Source organism: Hibiscus syriacus, unplaced genomic scaffold (assembly GCF_006381635.1).
Source record: "Hibiscus syriacus cultivar Baekdansim isolate YM2019G1 unplaced genomic scaffold, ASM638163v2 tig00110833_pilon, whole genome shotgun sequence".
In the NCBI taxonomy this organism is placed as follows: Eukaryota; Viridiplantae; Streptophyta; class Magnoliopsida; order Malvales; family Malvaceae; genus Hibiscus; species Hibiscus syriacus.
Window position 1 is genome coordinate 1264435 of NW_024062884.1, and position 18419 is coordinate 1282853.

General features: G+C 34.9%; 1 protein-coding gene across 2 annotated transcripts; it reads left to right on the plus strand.

Annotated features, from left to right (window-relative positions):
- The first annotated feature begins 6376 nt into the window (after positions 1-6376).
- Positions 6377-12804, plus strand: LOC120143011. 2 transcript variants are annotated; one of them, XM_039157441.1, is made up of 9 exons: positions 6377-6769; positions 7668-7820; positions 7891-7968; positions 8059-8253; positions 8340-8417; positions 10123-10188; positions 11152-11217; positions 11311-12202; positions 12477-12804. In XM_039157441.1, the coding sequence occupies exons 1-8, from the start codon at positions 6506-6508 to the stop codon at positions 12154-12156; spliced, it is 1746 nt and encodes a 581-aa protein (XP_039013372.1). In that variant the 5' UTR covers positions 6377-6505; the 3' UTR covers positions 12157-12202; positions 12477-12804. The 2 variants fall into 2 exon arrangements, with proteins under 2 accessions (XP_039013372.1, XP_039013373.1); XM_039157442.1 differs by lacking the exon at positions 10123-10188.
- The last annotated feature ends 5615 nt before the right edge of the window (positions 12805-18419 follow it).

Here is an 18419-nt window from a genome sequence, read left to right on the forward strand (position 1 = left end):
TTAAAAGAGAAGGATTTAGAGATAAAATGTAGGGGCTTCGAGATTGTCCAATGATGTACTATTAGAGGACGTTTAGGGCCGTTTGAATTAGGTTACGTGAGATTATCGGATAGAATGAAACGTAGTTTCTTCGTTTGAATTGTAAAGATTTTCAACTCTGGTAATAAGTTATTATCAACAGTGATAGTTCGAGAGTTTATTATCGGGAATGTGATTCTCTTCTTCCCTTAGGTATTGTTATATTCCCGATTTTTTGGACTAAAATACCCTTAAAAAATTTCAAAAATATAATTTTTCTGTCGTTGAATAAAACAATTCTACGAAGGTTAAATTGTAAATTTATCCTTAAATTATTTTAGATTTACAAAAAAAAATGCATAATTAGAATTTTATATGAAGTTCAGGATTTACAATGAAATTTTACTCTTTCATTAAACTTATTTATCTTTTCAATTTTGTAAAAAAAATTATATAAATTTTATGAATTTAAAAATTTTAAAGAAAATATATAAATTAATTATAGTAGAATTCAACCTGTTAAAAAATAAATATATAATAATGATAATTTGGTAAAATATACATTCCAATAATCATTTTTCCTTTATCTAAAATTGTAATCTTACATTCTTGCTAAACGAACCAAACACAACAATGCAACACTCCCAGTAATATTTTAGGTAATGTTGCATTCCGGTAATCATATTCCCACCGATAATCTTACATTCCGTGAACCAAACGCACCCTTAGATCTCACATTTTCTATTAGGCTTAATTAAAAAGTAAGTACTTAAATTATTAAGAATAGAAATGACCATCAAACTCAGTTGGTAGAGCCCAAGGTTCTTAACTTTGAGGTCGTGAGATCGAGTCCCACGGAGGGCATTTCATAATTCGGAGGTCTCTTACGGAAGCTGCTCTCAACCTGGTGTTGGGGTAGCCTACTATCTTACCTCCCCCTTACCCCATACATATGGGAAAAAGGGACAGCCATTTATTTAGAATAAAATACACAAATGATCCCTCAATTGTAGGATATTACTTTATAGAGTCCCTTGAGTATTAATAGTTACAAAATGATCCCCTATTACTAAACTTTTGAATAGTAACAAAAGAAACTTATTTCAGTTTTTCAATAATTTTTTAGCACACCTTTGTACCTTATACTGCAAGTTCTTATTCGATAGATATTTCTGTGCATTAGCCATGCATAGGATAAGTTCCTGGTCCGCTGGTCGTGATTAAAAGGTTAAATACATTCCTGATTCACACAGAAAGAGTTGCAAAATGTTATAGATCTTTGTTTCAACATGAAATTGTAAAAAAATCAAAACAAAAGTACACGTAGGACAAAACACAATGACATGCAGCCATGAAAGCTACAACCAATATGCAACACTATTTAGCTATGGGAATGCCCCTGCTGACACAACTAGGAATTGGTCAGATCGGTAACCTGCGAATGAAGCCGAGCTTCTCATAGCCGCGAGAAAACACCTCCAAGCCACCTTCATACTTGTCAATGTCAGCGCGCATTCTTTTGTATTGTGCATACCTGGTTAAAATATTGACAGTGTTTTTCAAACATATTCTGGGCATAAAACAGTGCAGTAACAATGAGAATCGTTAGATGATGCAAGATCATAAGATACGCTTTGATTACCCGCTGTTAAAAACTAACGATGATATTGATGTGTCATCATAAGATGATGCAAGATCATTGAAAAAATAAAAGAAACTAACACATCAGCGGTTCTGTTTATTTTTTTTAAAGGCGAATGGCTAAAACAGAACTTTAGGTATTATTTTGAATAAAAAAATAGTTAAGTGACCAAAACGGAACTACAATAATAGTGGGTGACTAAATATGTAATTTACCCAAAATTAAGTTACACAACTAATAATAGAAATAGAAAAACTCACATAGGGCCCTACAATAATAAAACAAACACAAAATCGTAAAGTTCTTAGTTGTTTTTCTCAAGTATTGTATCTTAAAATCAGGGATTTAAATAGCGGTTTGCGATTTTTATAGCGCCTATGATATAGCGGTAACGGTGTCTTCCAAAATGTTATTATTTGATCGTGACACTCGTAATCACCGTAATACCGTCTACTATACCCTCCATATAACGGTAATAACACCCTTCAAAAATACGACCGCAATTTGAATTCCCGCTCAAACCATAGAATAGCTATTAACTGCGAATAGGAAACATATGCAAACTCCTATCCAGGTACCACCATGGACCTTCAAGGACAAGCGCAAGTCTGCTATAGTGCAGATACACAGCCTCAGTAGACAAGCAACCATAACCTATACAGCGAAAGGCTCCAACAACTAAGGAACTAAAATCAGCAGCCATATTGAAGCTTGTAAAGGCTAAAGGAGAGTCAACATAGGGATGGTCACGGAGCAGGGTGGGCCGGTTTTTTTGGCAGCCCCAATCCTATCCCGAAAGTATATAGCTAAAATCTGACCTGTCCAGTCTGGATGACTTTTAGGTTTTTTTTCCATCCCAATTTTTAAATTAAAATCCACTCTAACTCGACTCAATCCGAATATAATAATATTTTAAAATAATTAAAATAATATATTTTATAATAATAAATTTATAATTATTTTTTACGTTTTAATAAGTTAAAGTAATATATTTTATAATAATTTTTATATTTTTAATAATTAAATATTATATTTTAATAATATAAAAATACAAAAATTTTAAAATATTAAATATATATATATATAACCAGGCCGAGTTTGGTTGGTGATTTTCCCCCTTAAGCCCAACCTCATCCCCTCCCGAGTCCCGAAGTTATATACTATATAAGTTGTCCCGATCCGAAACCAAAAATTTCCCAATAAAATGTCCCAACCTCATCAGTATGTATTCAAAGATAACTTTCAACCATTTGATATTAAACGCTAAACACTCCTAGAATTTATGGTGCTCAAATCGAGACCTCAAAGAATAACAACAATTCATTTACCGAGGTCGTTTAATTCATATTATTCCAAATATTAATGTTCATAACAAAGCACCAATTAGGCCATTGCGATTGCAAAAATCAAGGAAAATCAAGGAAATACTGCTTCAGGCCATCCCTGTCTATGTTATGCAGGCTGCTTGGATTCCTAAGGGGATTTATGAGGAAATGGAAAAACTAATCCGAAAATTTGTTTGGGGCGATCATCAGGGTAATGGTGGTATTCCTTTTGTTAAATGGGAGACGGTGCTACGTGGTATGAAGAAGTATGGTCTGGGGCTGCACAATTTATGCAAGCAGAACCAGGCGTTTTCTGATGAAAGTCGCTTTTCAACTAATCTCTCAACCGGATAAATTATGGGTTCAAACCGTTCGTGCGAGATATAAGTGGGAGGAGCCTTTCCCGGTTACTCTTTCAAATTCAAGCGACTCTATATTATGGCGGGGTATTTAGTTCATCTGGCATGATTTTACAGAGAGTATTACGTGGAATATCCGGGATGGAAAAGACACTGATTTTTGGTATGATCATAGGTTAGAAAATGAGAATCGACTGGTGTTTTCTTATACGGGGGGAGGTAACCCGAGCCCTTTACCGGTGTGTGAGATGATACCCCCGTCTGGTGCATGGAATTGGGAATTACTTTCGGAAGTTTTGCTAGATCATATTGTTCAGCGTATAGCTACGGTACAGCCGCCTAGATGCCATCTAGGCCTGATGTCCCGGGATGGCGATGGGAACCCGAAAGACGCTTCTCTGCCAGCTCGGCTTATAGTTACATTGCGAATTATGAGACGGGAGAGAATTCAAAACCGTGGGTCGTGGTCTGGAAATTGGAGGTGCCGCAGGCTTGCTTTGCACGATCGGCTCCTCATGCATGCCGAGCGCTCACGCAGTCATTTGTCAACTATGGATGGGTGCTCACTATGCAATGGAGGCACGGAGGATTTGGACCACGTATTACGTTGATGTTCTGAAGCGAGAGAGGTTTGGAACAAAACTATCTCATCTGATATTTTACATAGCTTTCTTTCTCACCCTTTTGAGGATTGGATCGAACAGAATATTAGTCACTGGTAGTTATGCTTCTCCTGTTAATAACTGGCCTGTGAGGCTTAGTATCATTTGTTGGCTGCTGTGGAAGGATCGTTGCAACAAGATTTTTAACCCGGAGTTTTGCATGAGGGAGGACATTATTTCTAGGTGTAACCGGCTGACCGAGGAGGCTCTCCAGGCCAATATTCCAGCAGGCAGAAGTGAACCAAGTGTGAACATTCCCCCCAAGGTTTGGTTGAAGCCAATGATTGGATGGATCAAAGCTAACTCCGATGGGGCTGTCCGGTCAATGATAGTATGGTAGCGGCGGGAGGCTTATTGCGGGACTGTAATGGAGATTGGATCTTTGGTTTCACTCGTAGTTTGGGCAGATGCTCCGTGCTAATTGTGGAGCTTTGGGCTGTACATGATACCCTCTCTTATGCTTGGAAGCTTGGGTATCGACAGATAGAGATGGAAACGGATAACCTCGAGGTACCTAAAATCTGGTTTAATGCTTCGGATGCACTTCGTGGTAATTCCTGGTGGATGCTTTGTTCGAGTTAAGGAAGCGGGATTGGTCCATAAAGATGCGCCATATCTGTCGCGAACAGAACAATGCTGCTGATCGCTTGCCTGCACTTAGCCGTGGGAATCCGCTGGGGATCCAGGAATTCTTGTCGCCTCCGAGAGAGCTGGATGTTATTTTACAACAGAACATTCTATGATCTAGTTTGATTGGTTGGTCTGTATTCATTTAATAACATGATATTGTTGTTTGCCTAGAATCATTGGAGAAGCATAAATCGAGCGATTTCAGTTGTTATTATTTGAGGTCCTGAGTTCGAGCACCATAAATATCAAAGGTGTAAGCGTTCAATATTAAATGGTTGAGAGTTATCTTTGAACAAATATTATCTCATACTTACCCCATATTAATAAAAAATCATTTGAGAAAATCAGTTTAATCCTTAAAGTTTAACTTTTATTTTTAAATTATGAAAATATGTATGGTTGAGATTAAATCTATTATCTTGTCACCTACCATCAAAGTTTAATGGTTGGGTGACTAAAAGTATAATTGGTCAAATGGTGGTGACTAAACTATAAATTCTTATAGCAACCAAAGTATAAGTTTACTAAGCTTGAGTGACTATTTAAGTATTTTACCCTACTAAAATAAAAAATTAGATAATATCAAACCAATTGTCGTTAACATTTATCGAAAATGATGATGTGGCAATTAACAAAATTGATATAATTATACATTTGGTCCTCACATATATATATTAATCATTTTGCTCCCAATTTAAATTAATTTTATAAATTTAAACATCTAATTAGGTGGTGGCATGTGTCACAATTAGGGATGAGCACGAGATCCGAACATGTGAGTTAGATTTTCTTTAAAAAAATTCAGGTTCGGGTCGGGTCAGGTTTTTTCATATGATATGTTCGTGTAGGGTCAAGTTCGAGTTTAGGGTGAAAGATACCCGACCCGAAAAATAATTTAAATTTACCTTATATTTAGGGATAATTGTAATAATAACCCTATATATATATATTATTTTTAATTAGATCTCTGTATTTATTGATTAAAAAATGATATATATGTATATATTTATTTCAATTTGGGGTCGGGTTTTATATAAAAAATGGGATCGGGATTGAGTCAGTGAATTCACTCCTAAACTTGGGTTGATTCGAATTTCGGGTGAAACATATATATTTTTATATCTGTTCGAGTAGACCGAAACCCGACCCATATTGATCTCTAGTCACCATATGATTAAAGATTTTTTTATAATTTATATTTATTTAATTTAATTATTTTTTCTTCCATAGGTGCAAGGTGTTATATTGTGCGTGCCTTTGGCCCTTTGCCATTGAGTCAAGCTTAACATGTGGCATATACGATACACAATAGTATATATATTTTACGTATATATTTTATATTAAAGTATTGAGGATCAAATTAATATGTAAGTATTAAATATTAAATATATAATTATATAAATTCTGTTAATTATTACATCATCATTTTTATTAAATATTAAAGATAAATAATAAAATAATTCGATTGATAAAACTAAAAAATCACATTGAAATAAAAGGAAAAAATAGTGGGGCTCATTGTTATATCTGGTCCTCCCGTTTCCACGTAGAACCACAAATGAAAAATCCACACGTGATGATCCGTCACTCTATCCACGTGTCAGATCCCAATTTCTGCTCCTTTATTATCTCCCTTCACTCGCACGTGCCGGACCCGCACACGAGTTATTAGATCGTCTACGTTGCATAAAAAAAGTTGTACGTGGCACTCCCAGATGCATCCTCAAGGCGCCGCAGGGACTTGTAAGAGACCCCTTCTCTTTCCCGGTTCCTTACAAAGAAGTTGAAATGTTTTCTGTTTTGCTCTCTTTTTTATTTTCTTTTTCCCTTTAAAATTTTGAAAATTTTGTTTTCTTTTTCTTCTTTTGGATGGACTTAGAGGGAGGTCTATCTTCGAGTTCGTTGGCTTCGGCGGCGGAGGATGCGGTGGCTGTGGATCGGATGGATGTGGAAGCGGCGGAGATATTGGCCGCCTTGGCACATTCGAATGAGTGGGCTGCTGCTGCCACTGCCTTCTCCGGGGAATTTGGAGCCAAATGGGGATGCAAAGGGAGGCGAGTGAGGAAGCGAGTCGTTACTAGTGGTGATGAGTCACTGCCTTCTGGCATTGGTTCGAACCCGGTTCTCGCTGAGGTTGGGTTTCAACCGCTGAATTGTTCTATTTCGTCGATTTCTTCCGTCTATTTACATGTTTCCACTTCCATTCACTGTCTGCCCGGAATTAGTAATTCAAATTACCTTTTTAACATAATTCACATTATTGAGAATGTAGAAATAATAAATGCCAAATTATAAAAAAGGTTCTTTCGTGGTTCTATTCAATGTTTCGAAACTTCTTCTCTCCTCATAATACTTGAATTTCATTTGATAAAAATAGTTCTGTATTGTAAATGTTGGAAAGGTCGTTTTGAATTAGAGTACGAAAAAGAAATTTACTGTTTCTTTAGTTAATGAAATATAAGCACTCAAATAACTTATTGATTTTATTAGAACCTGTTAAATTCTTGATCATCCCGATGCTAGTATGTTAAACATGATTAAATATAATAGTAACAAATATCTACAGGTTGAAGACTAATTCTTTTTTGGTCAGCTTTTATTTCATTTTTCTATTCCTGGGATTAGAAGGAATTAAAGAAAATATGGAAAAAAAAGGAACATTGATGAACTAGTAAGAAGCTGCTGATCAGCACGAATCAAGCCATCTATTGGTAAAGGAACTGTTGTTATTTATTAAGGTCTCATGTTCAAGCAACAGGAATGTTTGGGTGTGAACCTTCAATGTCAAATGGTGGAGAATTATCTATGAATATATATTGTCTTGTACTTACCCGGATTAATAAAAAAAAAAAAAAATTCCAAGTCAAGGTCACACAACTAATACTCGTTTAGAGATGTGATTAGCTAGAAAAATTGTATCTTAATTGGACTTCGTCTAGTGATCTATCATCAAGCGGCACTACTTTTTATTAATCACCAATTGAGAGTCACTATTTTATGCAGCACTTGAAATTGTTTTTGTTTATGGCAGGATCAAGCTGTAGTGGACCAGGAGCAAAGTCCAGTGATGAGCACATCTGTAGTTATTGAGTCGGTAGAAGCTGAGTCGCTTCACGGGAGTCATCCTTGTACTGAAAGATGCACATCCAATGGGGTGGTGAGGTTGAGACAGAATGTAACTGAGGTAGACTTCTTTGATTTACTGTTGTGCTTTTTAAATGCTCCTAATTTTGACTGAATCTTCTTTTGATCAGGTTGAAAAAGAAACATGTAGCTTGCATACAATGCTAACAAATAAGGAGTCTGGTTGGCAGATGATTCATGAACAGCCGGTCAGCTGAGTTTCTGATATTACTAAATTCTTGATTTATATGTTTACTTTCAGGTTTTTTCAGTCTACCTGTACTTCATTTTATTTATAGATATTATTCAGCACTGTGAGAATGATGGAGAAAGATATTTGGGAGGATAGTCCTCTGGATGAAATAAAAGGGAATAATGCTCTCATAAAACCAGTAAAGATTGAACAGAATCCTGAATATGTGAAATCAAGTCCTACAAGTGCAACAAATCACGTGTCAGGTGGTGTGGGAAGGTCAAGACAGAATTTAACCGAGGTAGAATGACTATTTTAAAATAAAAAAAAAAACTTTTTTGCTTAAATGACTGTTCCTTAGATTTCAACTGAATCTTTCTCCATCAGGCTGAAAAGGAAGAACGAAGGTTACGTAGAATATTAGCAAACAGAGAGTCAGCTAGACAAACGATTCACCGAAGGAAGGTAATTATTTTATTTCATGTTTAGGTTTTATGTTAGCATTAGGATTTTTGTGTTACATTACATGGTTGTCAATCTTCATTTTTATGTTACTGGCATCTTTTTCTTGCTTTGACCATAAATCTTTTATCTGAAAGATATTTTGAGGAAAGCGTTATCCATTTCCAGTTTCCTGTTATTTCGTCTAAGTCAAAACCTCAGCTTTGAGGCACAATCATATTGATAGTTAACTACATTTCATCTTTTTATTGTACATATTTTGATTACTTTTGTTTCTAACAATCGAGTGAATAGTTAGTTAGTGTTAAGTCATTTATATTTGGTTGTCATTTAATGCATAGTGATATTGCTTTGTTCTTATGATACGGCATTAACTTGCTAGATTTCGACATACCCGTCATACATGTCAAAAGAAATAATAGTTAAAAAAATTTAAAAAGTTTTTTCTAAAGGAAGTTATTGGACGGGTAAGTAGTTTTTTTTAATAAAGTATTTATTATTATTATTATTATTGCTATTATTATTATTATTTTTTGAATAAAGTAGTTTTTCTTAAATGAGTAAAAAAAGATTTTTTTAATTTAAAAAATGATTGCATAATTATAAATATCGCTAATTTATTTATTTTTATTGTAGTTTAATTTTAGGTTTTAAGTAATCATAGCGGCTAAGTTGGTGTTTGGTAAACTCATGACACCATTGGAGGATCTTGGCAAAACAGTTTTGAGGGGCTACTTAAAATTTTGAGCCATTTAATGAGAAAATTAAATTTTTTTGGAGAGGACTTGATGAAACTATTAAAACAAATTGAAATTTAATGAGAATTTTAAAAATCTTGAAGGGGTCAAAGTAATTTTTTTAATTTTTTGATGGGCTAAATGTTAATTTTGAAAATTTTGGAGGGAGGGATGCCCTCTGGCGCCATTATCTTCCTCCCTTGCATGATACCATCTCGGTCAGCGACTTCAATGTTAGTGTAAATAATAACATTGCTGGCAACCTTACCCTTGTTTACAGTTTTAACAAATACTCTTCTACAAATCAGTAAATCATCACTGGGATCTGTCAGGATTGTGTATTTAACAAAAGGAAAAGTTCTAAACTTCGATTCTTAAACCCATATGACATGGTATTTTCCAAACAGTAAACATATAGTGAATAATATACAATTAATAGAAAATAAGTCCTTATTCTATTTTAGTATGCTTCAGTTATTTTATGATGGATTCCTTAAAATGCATTAATTACTTTTGTTGGACAGGACCTTTATATATTAATCCTTGTCCTCTCTGCTCTACACCAGTTTAGGCATATGGTTACTTGTACAAATGTTATGCTTTCTTATTGTCCTAAGATCTTAGGCTCTAAAAAAACAGACCCAAGATGTGTACCTTGTACCATATCTCTATTATCTATATTTGAGTCCATACTTGGTTCTTTAAAACATCTCTAGTGGAATCATGCATTGTAACAACTAGATGTTTCCTAAACGGATATTGTTAAGTTGTGTAATTCCACATCTATTAAGTATTAGGTTTCATCTGATCTTATCTTCCATTTCGGCGCCTCTACCTATCTGCAGTTATATTTTACGTTGGATGCTTAATAGCAATAATGATTTGTCTTCATTTCCCGGGGTCAACATGTGCTATTTGATATACGGCTAACTACCATTGAGAACTTATTTATGGCTAACTTTTTTATTCAGGCTCTCTGCCAAAAGTTGACCCTGAAAGTTACCAATTTAACAAAGGAGAATGAAAATCTCAAGAGGGTAAGCGGGCTTTCTTCCATATAAGTATCCAATAGCGCCTTTTTTTTAAAGAGAAATGGATGTCCCTTGTTCCCATATGTAATGGGGTAAGGGGGAGGTAATATAGTAGGCTGCCCCCAACACTAGGTGAGAGCAGCTTCCGTAGGAGACCTCCGAATTATGAAATGCCCTCCATGGGACTCGATCCCACGACCTCAAAGTTAAGAACCTCGTTAAAAAACCTCCCTGACCCTATGTGGAGGAAAAAGAGTGCACCCGAGCAAAGCCATTACAAAACAAAGCTGCTCCCAAAGAACAACACAGCCTAAAACACCCAATGCAGGCCGAAAGCAGAACAAAGCTTCACCCCAAGAACATCACAGCCAAGCTAAAACACTAAACCAAATTTAACCAGAGAACAGGGAGTCTGCAGCTATATTCCTGCTTCTAGGAATGCGTTTAATTAAGAAATTTCCTTTAAAAACAGTCTCTGCTACCGGTCTAAGGACTCCCTCCCACTCGGGAGGAATCAAATCCGGGTTTTTAAGCCATTTCACAACCGATTTACAATCGCATTCTAGAATAAGGCCCGATGAATTGACCCAAGTAGAGCCGGTAAAATAATTCACCGCGTGCTCCACTGCTAATATTTCTGCCAGAATCGAAGACCCTCGCCCTATAGGAATCGAGAATGAAAACAGCGAACTACCGATGGAATCCCTCAAAATTCCCCCGATGCCTCCCCCGCTTCCTTCAGCCTGCATAGACCCATCGATATTAAACATTAAAAAACCGATAGTGCCTTTTATATACTTTTTATTTCTACTTGACCTTTTCAAGTGGAAGAGTATATCTATTATTCTAGTAGTTACAGATGCTCAAAGTTTTTAGGTCCTAGCCCTTATGAATTTCTTGTTTGTTATTGAATTTATGTTAGTATCGCATGGTAGCTTATTCACTTTTGATTACATTCCTACTGCGAAGGAAAAAGAGTTGGCCCTAAAAGAGTATCAGTCTCAAGAGAGCACCAATGAGCACCTGAAGGCTGTGGTAACATATATTATCGTTGATTTTGAAATTACTTTACCTATTTGACAATCTTAGTCCTGAAAATACTCCTTTTCGAAATATATTTTTCTGCAGATGGCTAAGGCAATGAAAGCTGAGGAAAGGAAAATCTGCACGGAACTTAAGTTAGACCATCAGATTTCTGGTGCATCTAGAAACTATCCATATTCATTTTACAACCAACATCCTTTCCCCCCTTTTTGTTGGCCGTCCAGTGTTACGCCTTCACATCCTGTTCAATCACAATATGGGCACCAACATGCCAATTTTTTCCCATCTAGCATTTCATCGCTAACTAATGGTAGGTTTGATTCATTTTTTAATCAAGAAAATCCCGTAGACGTGAATGGCCCCAAGACCGCCCTATATGTAGTGCCTTATCCTTGGTTCTTTACACTTCCTTATAATCAGAGTGGACTGCATCATCTGCCTTCTCGTGGCTTAAAAGATATGGAAGATGAAAATTCTGTGAGTAATTGTTGTAATGCTGTGTGTTCTTCGAAACCTGTCATAAAAGAGGAGAAATATAATTCCTCTTTACCTGTAGAAGTTGAAAAAGGTCCTAATAACCTGAATTGTACTCCGGCTGGGCTTCCTGTCGATGGAGGTGATCAGTGTTTGTTCCACATTAAAGAAGAGGTCTTTGTGCCTACGCCTCTGTGTTCTGCAGGGACTTCATTTGTTGCTCAACTGGAGAATAAAACAAATCATGATGTCAAGACTGAAGAGGCTCCTGTAAGAGCATTTGATTTTGGTGGTGCATTGCCGGGGGCTGATCAAGAATCAACAGATTATACAAGTAAGAAAGTACTGGATGCAGTGGCTGCCTCCGAGGCGAGAAAGAGGAGGAAGCAACTTACAAAGCTAAAGAACCTCCATGGCCGACAACATACACCGTTGAGCATATCAGAAAAAGTTTAGACAGTTGCTCTGACTATATTCTCTCAATCAATTCTCAAGGGTATAGGTATTTTTCTCCAGGCCTTTTCTTTTTCCTTTTCAAGGACTGATTCATATGTCCTGTCTGATGTTTTCATTTAGATCAACAGATGAACAATCTTCCATGATTTTTGTTTTATTTTTTTATTTGTCAGATTTAGATGGGAATAAATACTTCATGAACCTTTCTGTCAAGTAAATAAACTGTTTAAAATCTTAACACAAATCACTATGACATGCTATATTCATCGATTAACGAATCTGTAACCTTTGTTTTCGATAATGCTTCATTGTATTGGCAGGCACTTGAGACATGCAGGAAGGCCTTCCTGCAGCACTTGCTAAGAAGCTTGTTGGTAATTTAGTCTACTTATTGCAGTTGAAAATACTCTCTTCTTCTTTTATTCATCTCGTAGACGATGTTCGTTTGATGTTCTCGTTTCCTTTGGAGAGATGCTCTTTCCGATCCATCGCACTCTTTGATGCCAACTTTGAAGCTGAATTTGAAACCGTCACTGATCTTTCTATATGTGATGCTTTCCTCTTAACAACTTTTGGATATGGTAATCATGGATGATGCAAGCTCTACACTCAATGAGAAAATTAGTCTTGTTAAGGGGGAACAATACATTGGGCATTTTGAGCATGATGGTTGGTGTGCAGTTAATCAAAATATAATGTCAACTCAAGTAAAACTTAAGAAATCATTCTTGTAATATAACAAGTTTAAATTTTAAAATTGGATTCATATATATATATAGAAGTTAAGAATTTATTTGATGATGTTATAAATAAATTTGATAATAAAATAAATATATTTAATTTAATTTTAATAAATTAAATAAAATTTAGTTATAGTACACAAACGAATCCCGACTATAAAGTTAAATTCTTCGACTATTAAAAGTTAGAAACGGTCCTTTCACTATAAGATATTGCATTGTTGAGTCCATCGACTATTAGAAGTTACAAAATGATCACTCGACTATTTATATATTCCAGATTCATTATTTTTTGTTAAAATTTGAAGGCAATATGAGCTAGATGTTAACTTGTTGGCTGTTATGTGATAAAATCTAATTTCAAAATCACAAATGACTATCATATCTTAGTCAACAGGTTAACAATAAAGGACGAGTTTGGAGACTCAACAGAGTAATACTTTACAATTGAGAGATTATTCTGTAATTTTTAATAATTGAGAGACTCGACAAAGTAACATGTTGTAGTAGGGACACTATTTATATAATTTACCCAAAATTTAAATAATAAAATATAATTTATCAACATCATCAATTTAAAAAAAAATCACTCAATCCAATAGGATACACATGCATACCAATAAAAAAACTCCAAATTCCAAAGCTCCTATGTATATTCCATTGATTTTTTTAGTCTTTTAATTTTCTTTATAATTTTTTTTGAATAATTTAAAATGATTACAAGATAATTTATAAGAAAATAATAAATTGAGAGATAAAAATTAAAGACAAAATTATGTGTTATGTTCTTAATAAAATGTGTTTAATACTTCGATCTCTTAATAGTAAAATACATTAAAATCTATTATTACATAGCTCCTTAGGGCCCAAGGGCCCCCCGACCCCTGTTAAAATTTATATATTCAATATAATTTTAGTTTAATAGTATTTTGGTTCATGTAAAAATAAATATTTAAATTTAAAAAATATAAAAATTTATTAAATATTTAATCAAGAAGCGGTCGAACTAAAGAATGACAAGTCTGAGTTCTCAAATTTTTGGTCGAATTACAATTTAAGTCATTGTAAGTTTAAATATTATAACAAATTAGAAATTGTCTTTTGAGTTTTTTTTAATTTAGGGTGAATACAAGGTAATATATGTACAAAGACTTTCAAGTATTTGACAATGAAAGCTCATACCCCTGCATATGTGCTTGAACTCGGGACCTCAATGATAACAACAATCCCTTAATCACTAAGGTCGCTTGGTTCATGTTGAATTTCGAGTTTAAATACTTAATAAATCTTTATATTTTTCTTAAATAGTATAATATTTCGACCCTACTGTCGTAACCGTCTTTCGGTTGGGCCCCGGAATTGGGCTTCGACTTAGGAAAATGGATTGGAGTCGCCACCGATTATTTATTTAAAAAAAATAGGTTAATCGGATACCTTATATCTTACCTGATCTGCGTCTTACCAAAGATATGTCGGATTCGGGAGTCGGTTACGGTCAAGGAAGGATTAGCACCCTTGAACCGCCCTTTCGGTACTATGTAATTTCCAGTTGTTTTTAATTAAGAAAATCGAAAGTTAAAATTTAAAGGTAACATATGATCCAAAATTACTTACCTCCAATCAATTTGAAAGAGTACCCTTAAAAAGTCGAGAAACGCGTTAAAGTAAAAAGGAAATAAGAGTAAATGAAATAAAGAAAATAGAAGGGAAAAAATAAAAAAAAATGATGAAAAACTAAAAGAGGAATAAAAATATATAATTATTAAGTGCAAAATAATAATAATGATAATAAGTAGTAAAATAAAAAAACGCAATCACACCAAAAGAAAGTAAAAAAAGAAAGTCAAGGTTTGGTGAAGTATAACTGTCGGGAAGGAAAAAGACGATAAGGGGTAGGACCGTAGTTAATAAATGAGTGTGATGTATCCCTATAATATAGTAAGAATGAATAAACAAAAAAAAACATTATGATATATATATATATATAATAAATATAATAACGAAAAAAAAATAATTTAATAAAGTAAAATAATAATAATGTAATATAATATAAATACATGAAAACAAAAAATAAAGAAGTATAAAATATAAAAATATAATTAAATGTATATATATGCATATGTTTAAAAAAAAGTAAAAATAAAAAATAAAATACAATAAAAAATATACATATAATGATAATAATAGTAGCAAAAGAGAAAAATATATTTATATACGTTAATAGTAAAATAATAATAGTAGCAAAAGAGAAAAATATATTTATATACATTAATAGTAAAATAATAATAAATATAATAGTTATAAATATATATATATATGATAACTTTAAAAAACATTAAAATAATATTAGAATAAAAATAATTAATATATATATATACTTAATAATACGAATTATCAAAAAGAAATAAATAAAAATATGAAAATAATACATAAGGGACCGTTCATCGGCGACAAACCTCGAAAAAATGATTTTTAAAATCCTTTCCTTCCCTCGTTTTAAATATTCTAGTATTTTTCCAAAACGGCCTCGGGGTTGTGTAGATCTAAAAGAAAAGTTTCGAACGACAACCCCTTTTCCTCGGCCAAAACTATTTTTTTTCAAGCACAAAGACGAATAACAACACATGCAAGTGAAGAAAAGAATGCGAAAGGTAAAAGCTTTCACCTTTTATTGCTCCTAAATTGTTTACAATAGCTTCAAAACAATCTATTTGCTCGTATTTTTTTCTGGTAATTTCGTATGCCCATCGTGTCTTACAATGGTGAGTTACAATGGCTATTTATAGTGCTTGTGGATCCTATCTTTAGGAATTTAAATAATAGTAGAACTCTATCCTATTTTTAGGAGTTTGAATCCTAGCAAAATTTTATCCTATTTTTAGAAGTTTGAATCCTAAAATTCTATCCTATTTTTAGGAGTTTCAATCCTAGTAGGACGAAAAATGTGTGTTGACAGCTGCCCCTCTTTGCCCATAGTCGTGTAACGGGGATAGGGCAAAGATTAAAAGACACACTTTTCGTTCAGTGGAGTTGAAAATTAACTCTGATGTTTCAATAACTCCCTGTCGAATTGAGTTACGGATGACTCCTCCATTGTGAAGTCGAGTTCATCTTGAAATGATATGAAATTAAAGCCGTAGTTCGGAATTTGAATCTGCACGTGGCTTCCCGTTACCCTTCGGTCTTCTTCTCGGTTTAAAGACCTTGGATCGGAATCGAACTCAGAAATCTTCATTGACAGATAGCTTTTTCTTGACTTAAGCTATGCTGTTTGAAAATGGTTGCTTGTCACTAAGGCACGGCTAACCCAGGTCCTCTTCTCGACTTGAAAACCTCGACTGCAACCGGAAAGTAGTGTGATTGATGTGTCATCGAGCTGAATGGAGTCGAACTCGACAATTTTGATGTCAGATAATCTTTCTTTGAGTTGAATATCCTTCGTCGTGAAGTTGAAATCCAAGTAAGTAGCATTGTTCCAAGTCTAATATCCTCCGTCGTGAAGTTGAAATTGGCTCTGGAACCGGGAAATTGTTTGTTGACAACCAGTCGTCCTTCGTTGTGAAGTTGAACTTGTGTTGTCTCGAGTCCAATATCCTTCGTTGTGAAGTTGAAATTGAATCTGAATGAAATTTTGTTGACAAGCAGCGGTCCCTTCGTCGTGAAGTTGAACTTGCGTTGTCTGGAATCCAATATCCTTCGTTGTGAAATTGAAATTGGCTCTGAGATTGGGAAGTTGTTGTTGACAAGAAGCGGTCCCTTCGTCGTGAAGTTGAACTTGCATTGTATGGAGTCCAATATCCTTCGTTGTGAAGTTGAAATTGGCTCTGAGATTGGGAAGTTGTTGTTGACAAGCAGCGGTCCCTTCGTCGTGAAGTTGAACTTGCGTTGTCTGAAGTCCAATATCCTTTGTTGTGAAGTTGAAATTGGCTCTGAAATTAAGAAGTTGTTGTTGACAAGCAGCGGTCCCTTCGTCGTGAAGTTGAACTTGCGTTGTCTGGAGTCCAATATCCTTCGTTGTGAAGTTGAAATTGGCTCTGAAATTGAGAAGTTGTTGTTGACAGGCAGCGGTCCCTTCGCCGTGAAGTTGAACTTGCGTTGTCTGGAGTCCAATATTCTTCGTTGTGAAGTTGAAATTGGCTCTGAAATTGAGAAGTTGTTTGTTGACAACCAGTCGTCCCTTCGTTGTGAAGTTGAACTTGTGTTGTCTCGAGTGCCACGATATCCTCCGTCGTGGAGTTGAAATCGCAGATGGCCCATTCGTTGTGAAGTTGAGCCTTGACTTGAATATCCTTCGTCGTGAAGTTGAAATCCAAGTATTGTATGTTGCGGGTGGACACAATTCCCTTCGCCGTGAAGTTGAAACCGTGGAGACCCCTTTATTGTGAAGTTTGGCTTCGAGCTAGATATCCTTCGTCGTGAAGTTGAAATCCACTCTCGAGCAAATTGTGTCGCTTTGAGTTCAATATCATTCGCCGCGAAGTTGAAATTAACTCTAACTAAAACCTGAAAAAGTTATGCATATATGTGATGCTATGGATGCAATGCTCTTAGGTGTGCCTAAAATGCATATGCAACATATGTTATCTTGGGGCTCTGGAGAGAAATCTCGATCTCTAGTTGCCTGTCTAGAATCTTGATTCTTGAATCTTCAAATTTTGATCCCTGATCTTGAATTCTTCAAATGTTCAAATTTGATGTGCACATTCTATTTTTGATTTGAGAAATGCTTCTCGACCATCTCAAGTATGTGCCTGAGCTGAGTGTAACGGTTCAGATGATGCTTCAAGAGAAATTGTCTCAAAAGAGACAGAACTTGTTTCAAGGGAAACGATCTCAAAGATATTTGTTGTTTCAAGGGAAACGACCTTAAGGGAGACAAAATTTTGTTTTAAGAAAAACTGTCTCAAGAGAGACAAAACTTAGTTCCAAAAGAAATTGTCTCACGGGGAGATGAAATTAGTTCCAAGGAAAACATATTCAAAGATGATGCTTCAAGAGAAAACTGTCTCAAGGGAGACAAAATTTTGTTTCAAGAGAAACTGTCTCAAGAGAGACGAAATTCATTCAAGGGAAATGTTTTCAATGTTTATGTTTCAAGAGAAACTATCTCAAGAGAGACGGAATTCATTTCAAGGGAAATGTTTTCAATGTTTATGTTTCAAGAGAAACTGTCTCAAGGGAGACAAAATTTTGTTTCAAGGGAAACTATCTCAAGAGAGACAAAATTCATTTCAAGGGAAATGTTTTCAATGTTTATGTTTCAAGAGAAACTGTCTCAATGGAGACGGAATTTGTTTCAAGGGAAACTATCTCAAGAGAGACAAAACTCATTTCAAGGGAAATGTTTTCAATGTTATGTTTCAAGAGAAACTGTCTCAAGGGAGAAAAAATTTTGTTTCAAGGGAAACTGTCTCACAGAGACAAGTTTGTTTCAAGGGAAACTGTTTCAAGAGAGACAATGGTGAGCACGATTCCCTTCGTCGTGAAGTTGAAATCGTGGGTGGCCCCTTCGTCGTGAAGTTG

Bases quoted from the DNA above. Each gene is read 5' to 3' on its own strand.
- LOC120143011 (XM_039157441.1), top strand. From the start codon at position 6,506: ATGGACTTAGAGGGAGGTCTATCTTCGAGTTCGTTGGCTTCGGCGGCG. The intron at 8,418-10,122 runs GTAATTATTTTA...TTTTTTATTCAG, and splicing joins AAACGATTCACCGAAGGAAG to GCTCTCTGCCAAAAGTTGAC. The intron at 11,218-11,310 runs GTAACATATATT...ATTTTTCTGCAG, and splicing joins ATGAGCACCTGAAGGCTGTG to ATGGCTAAGGCAATGAAAGC.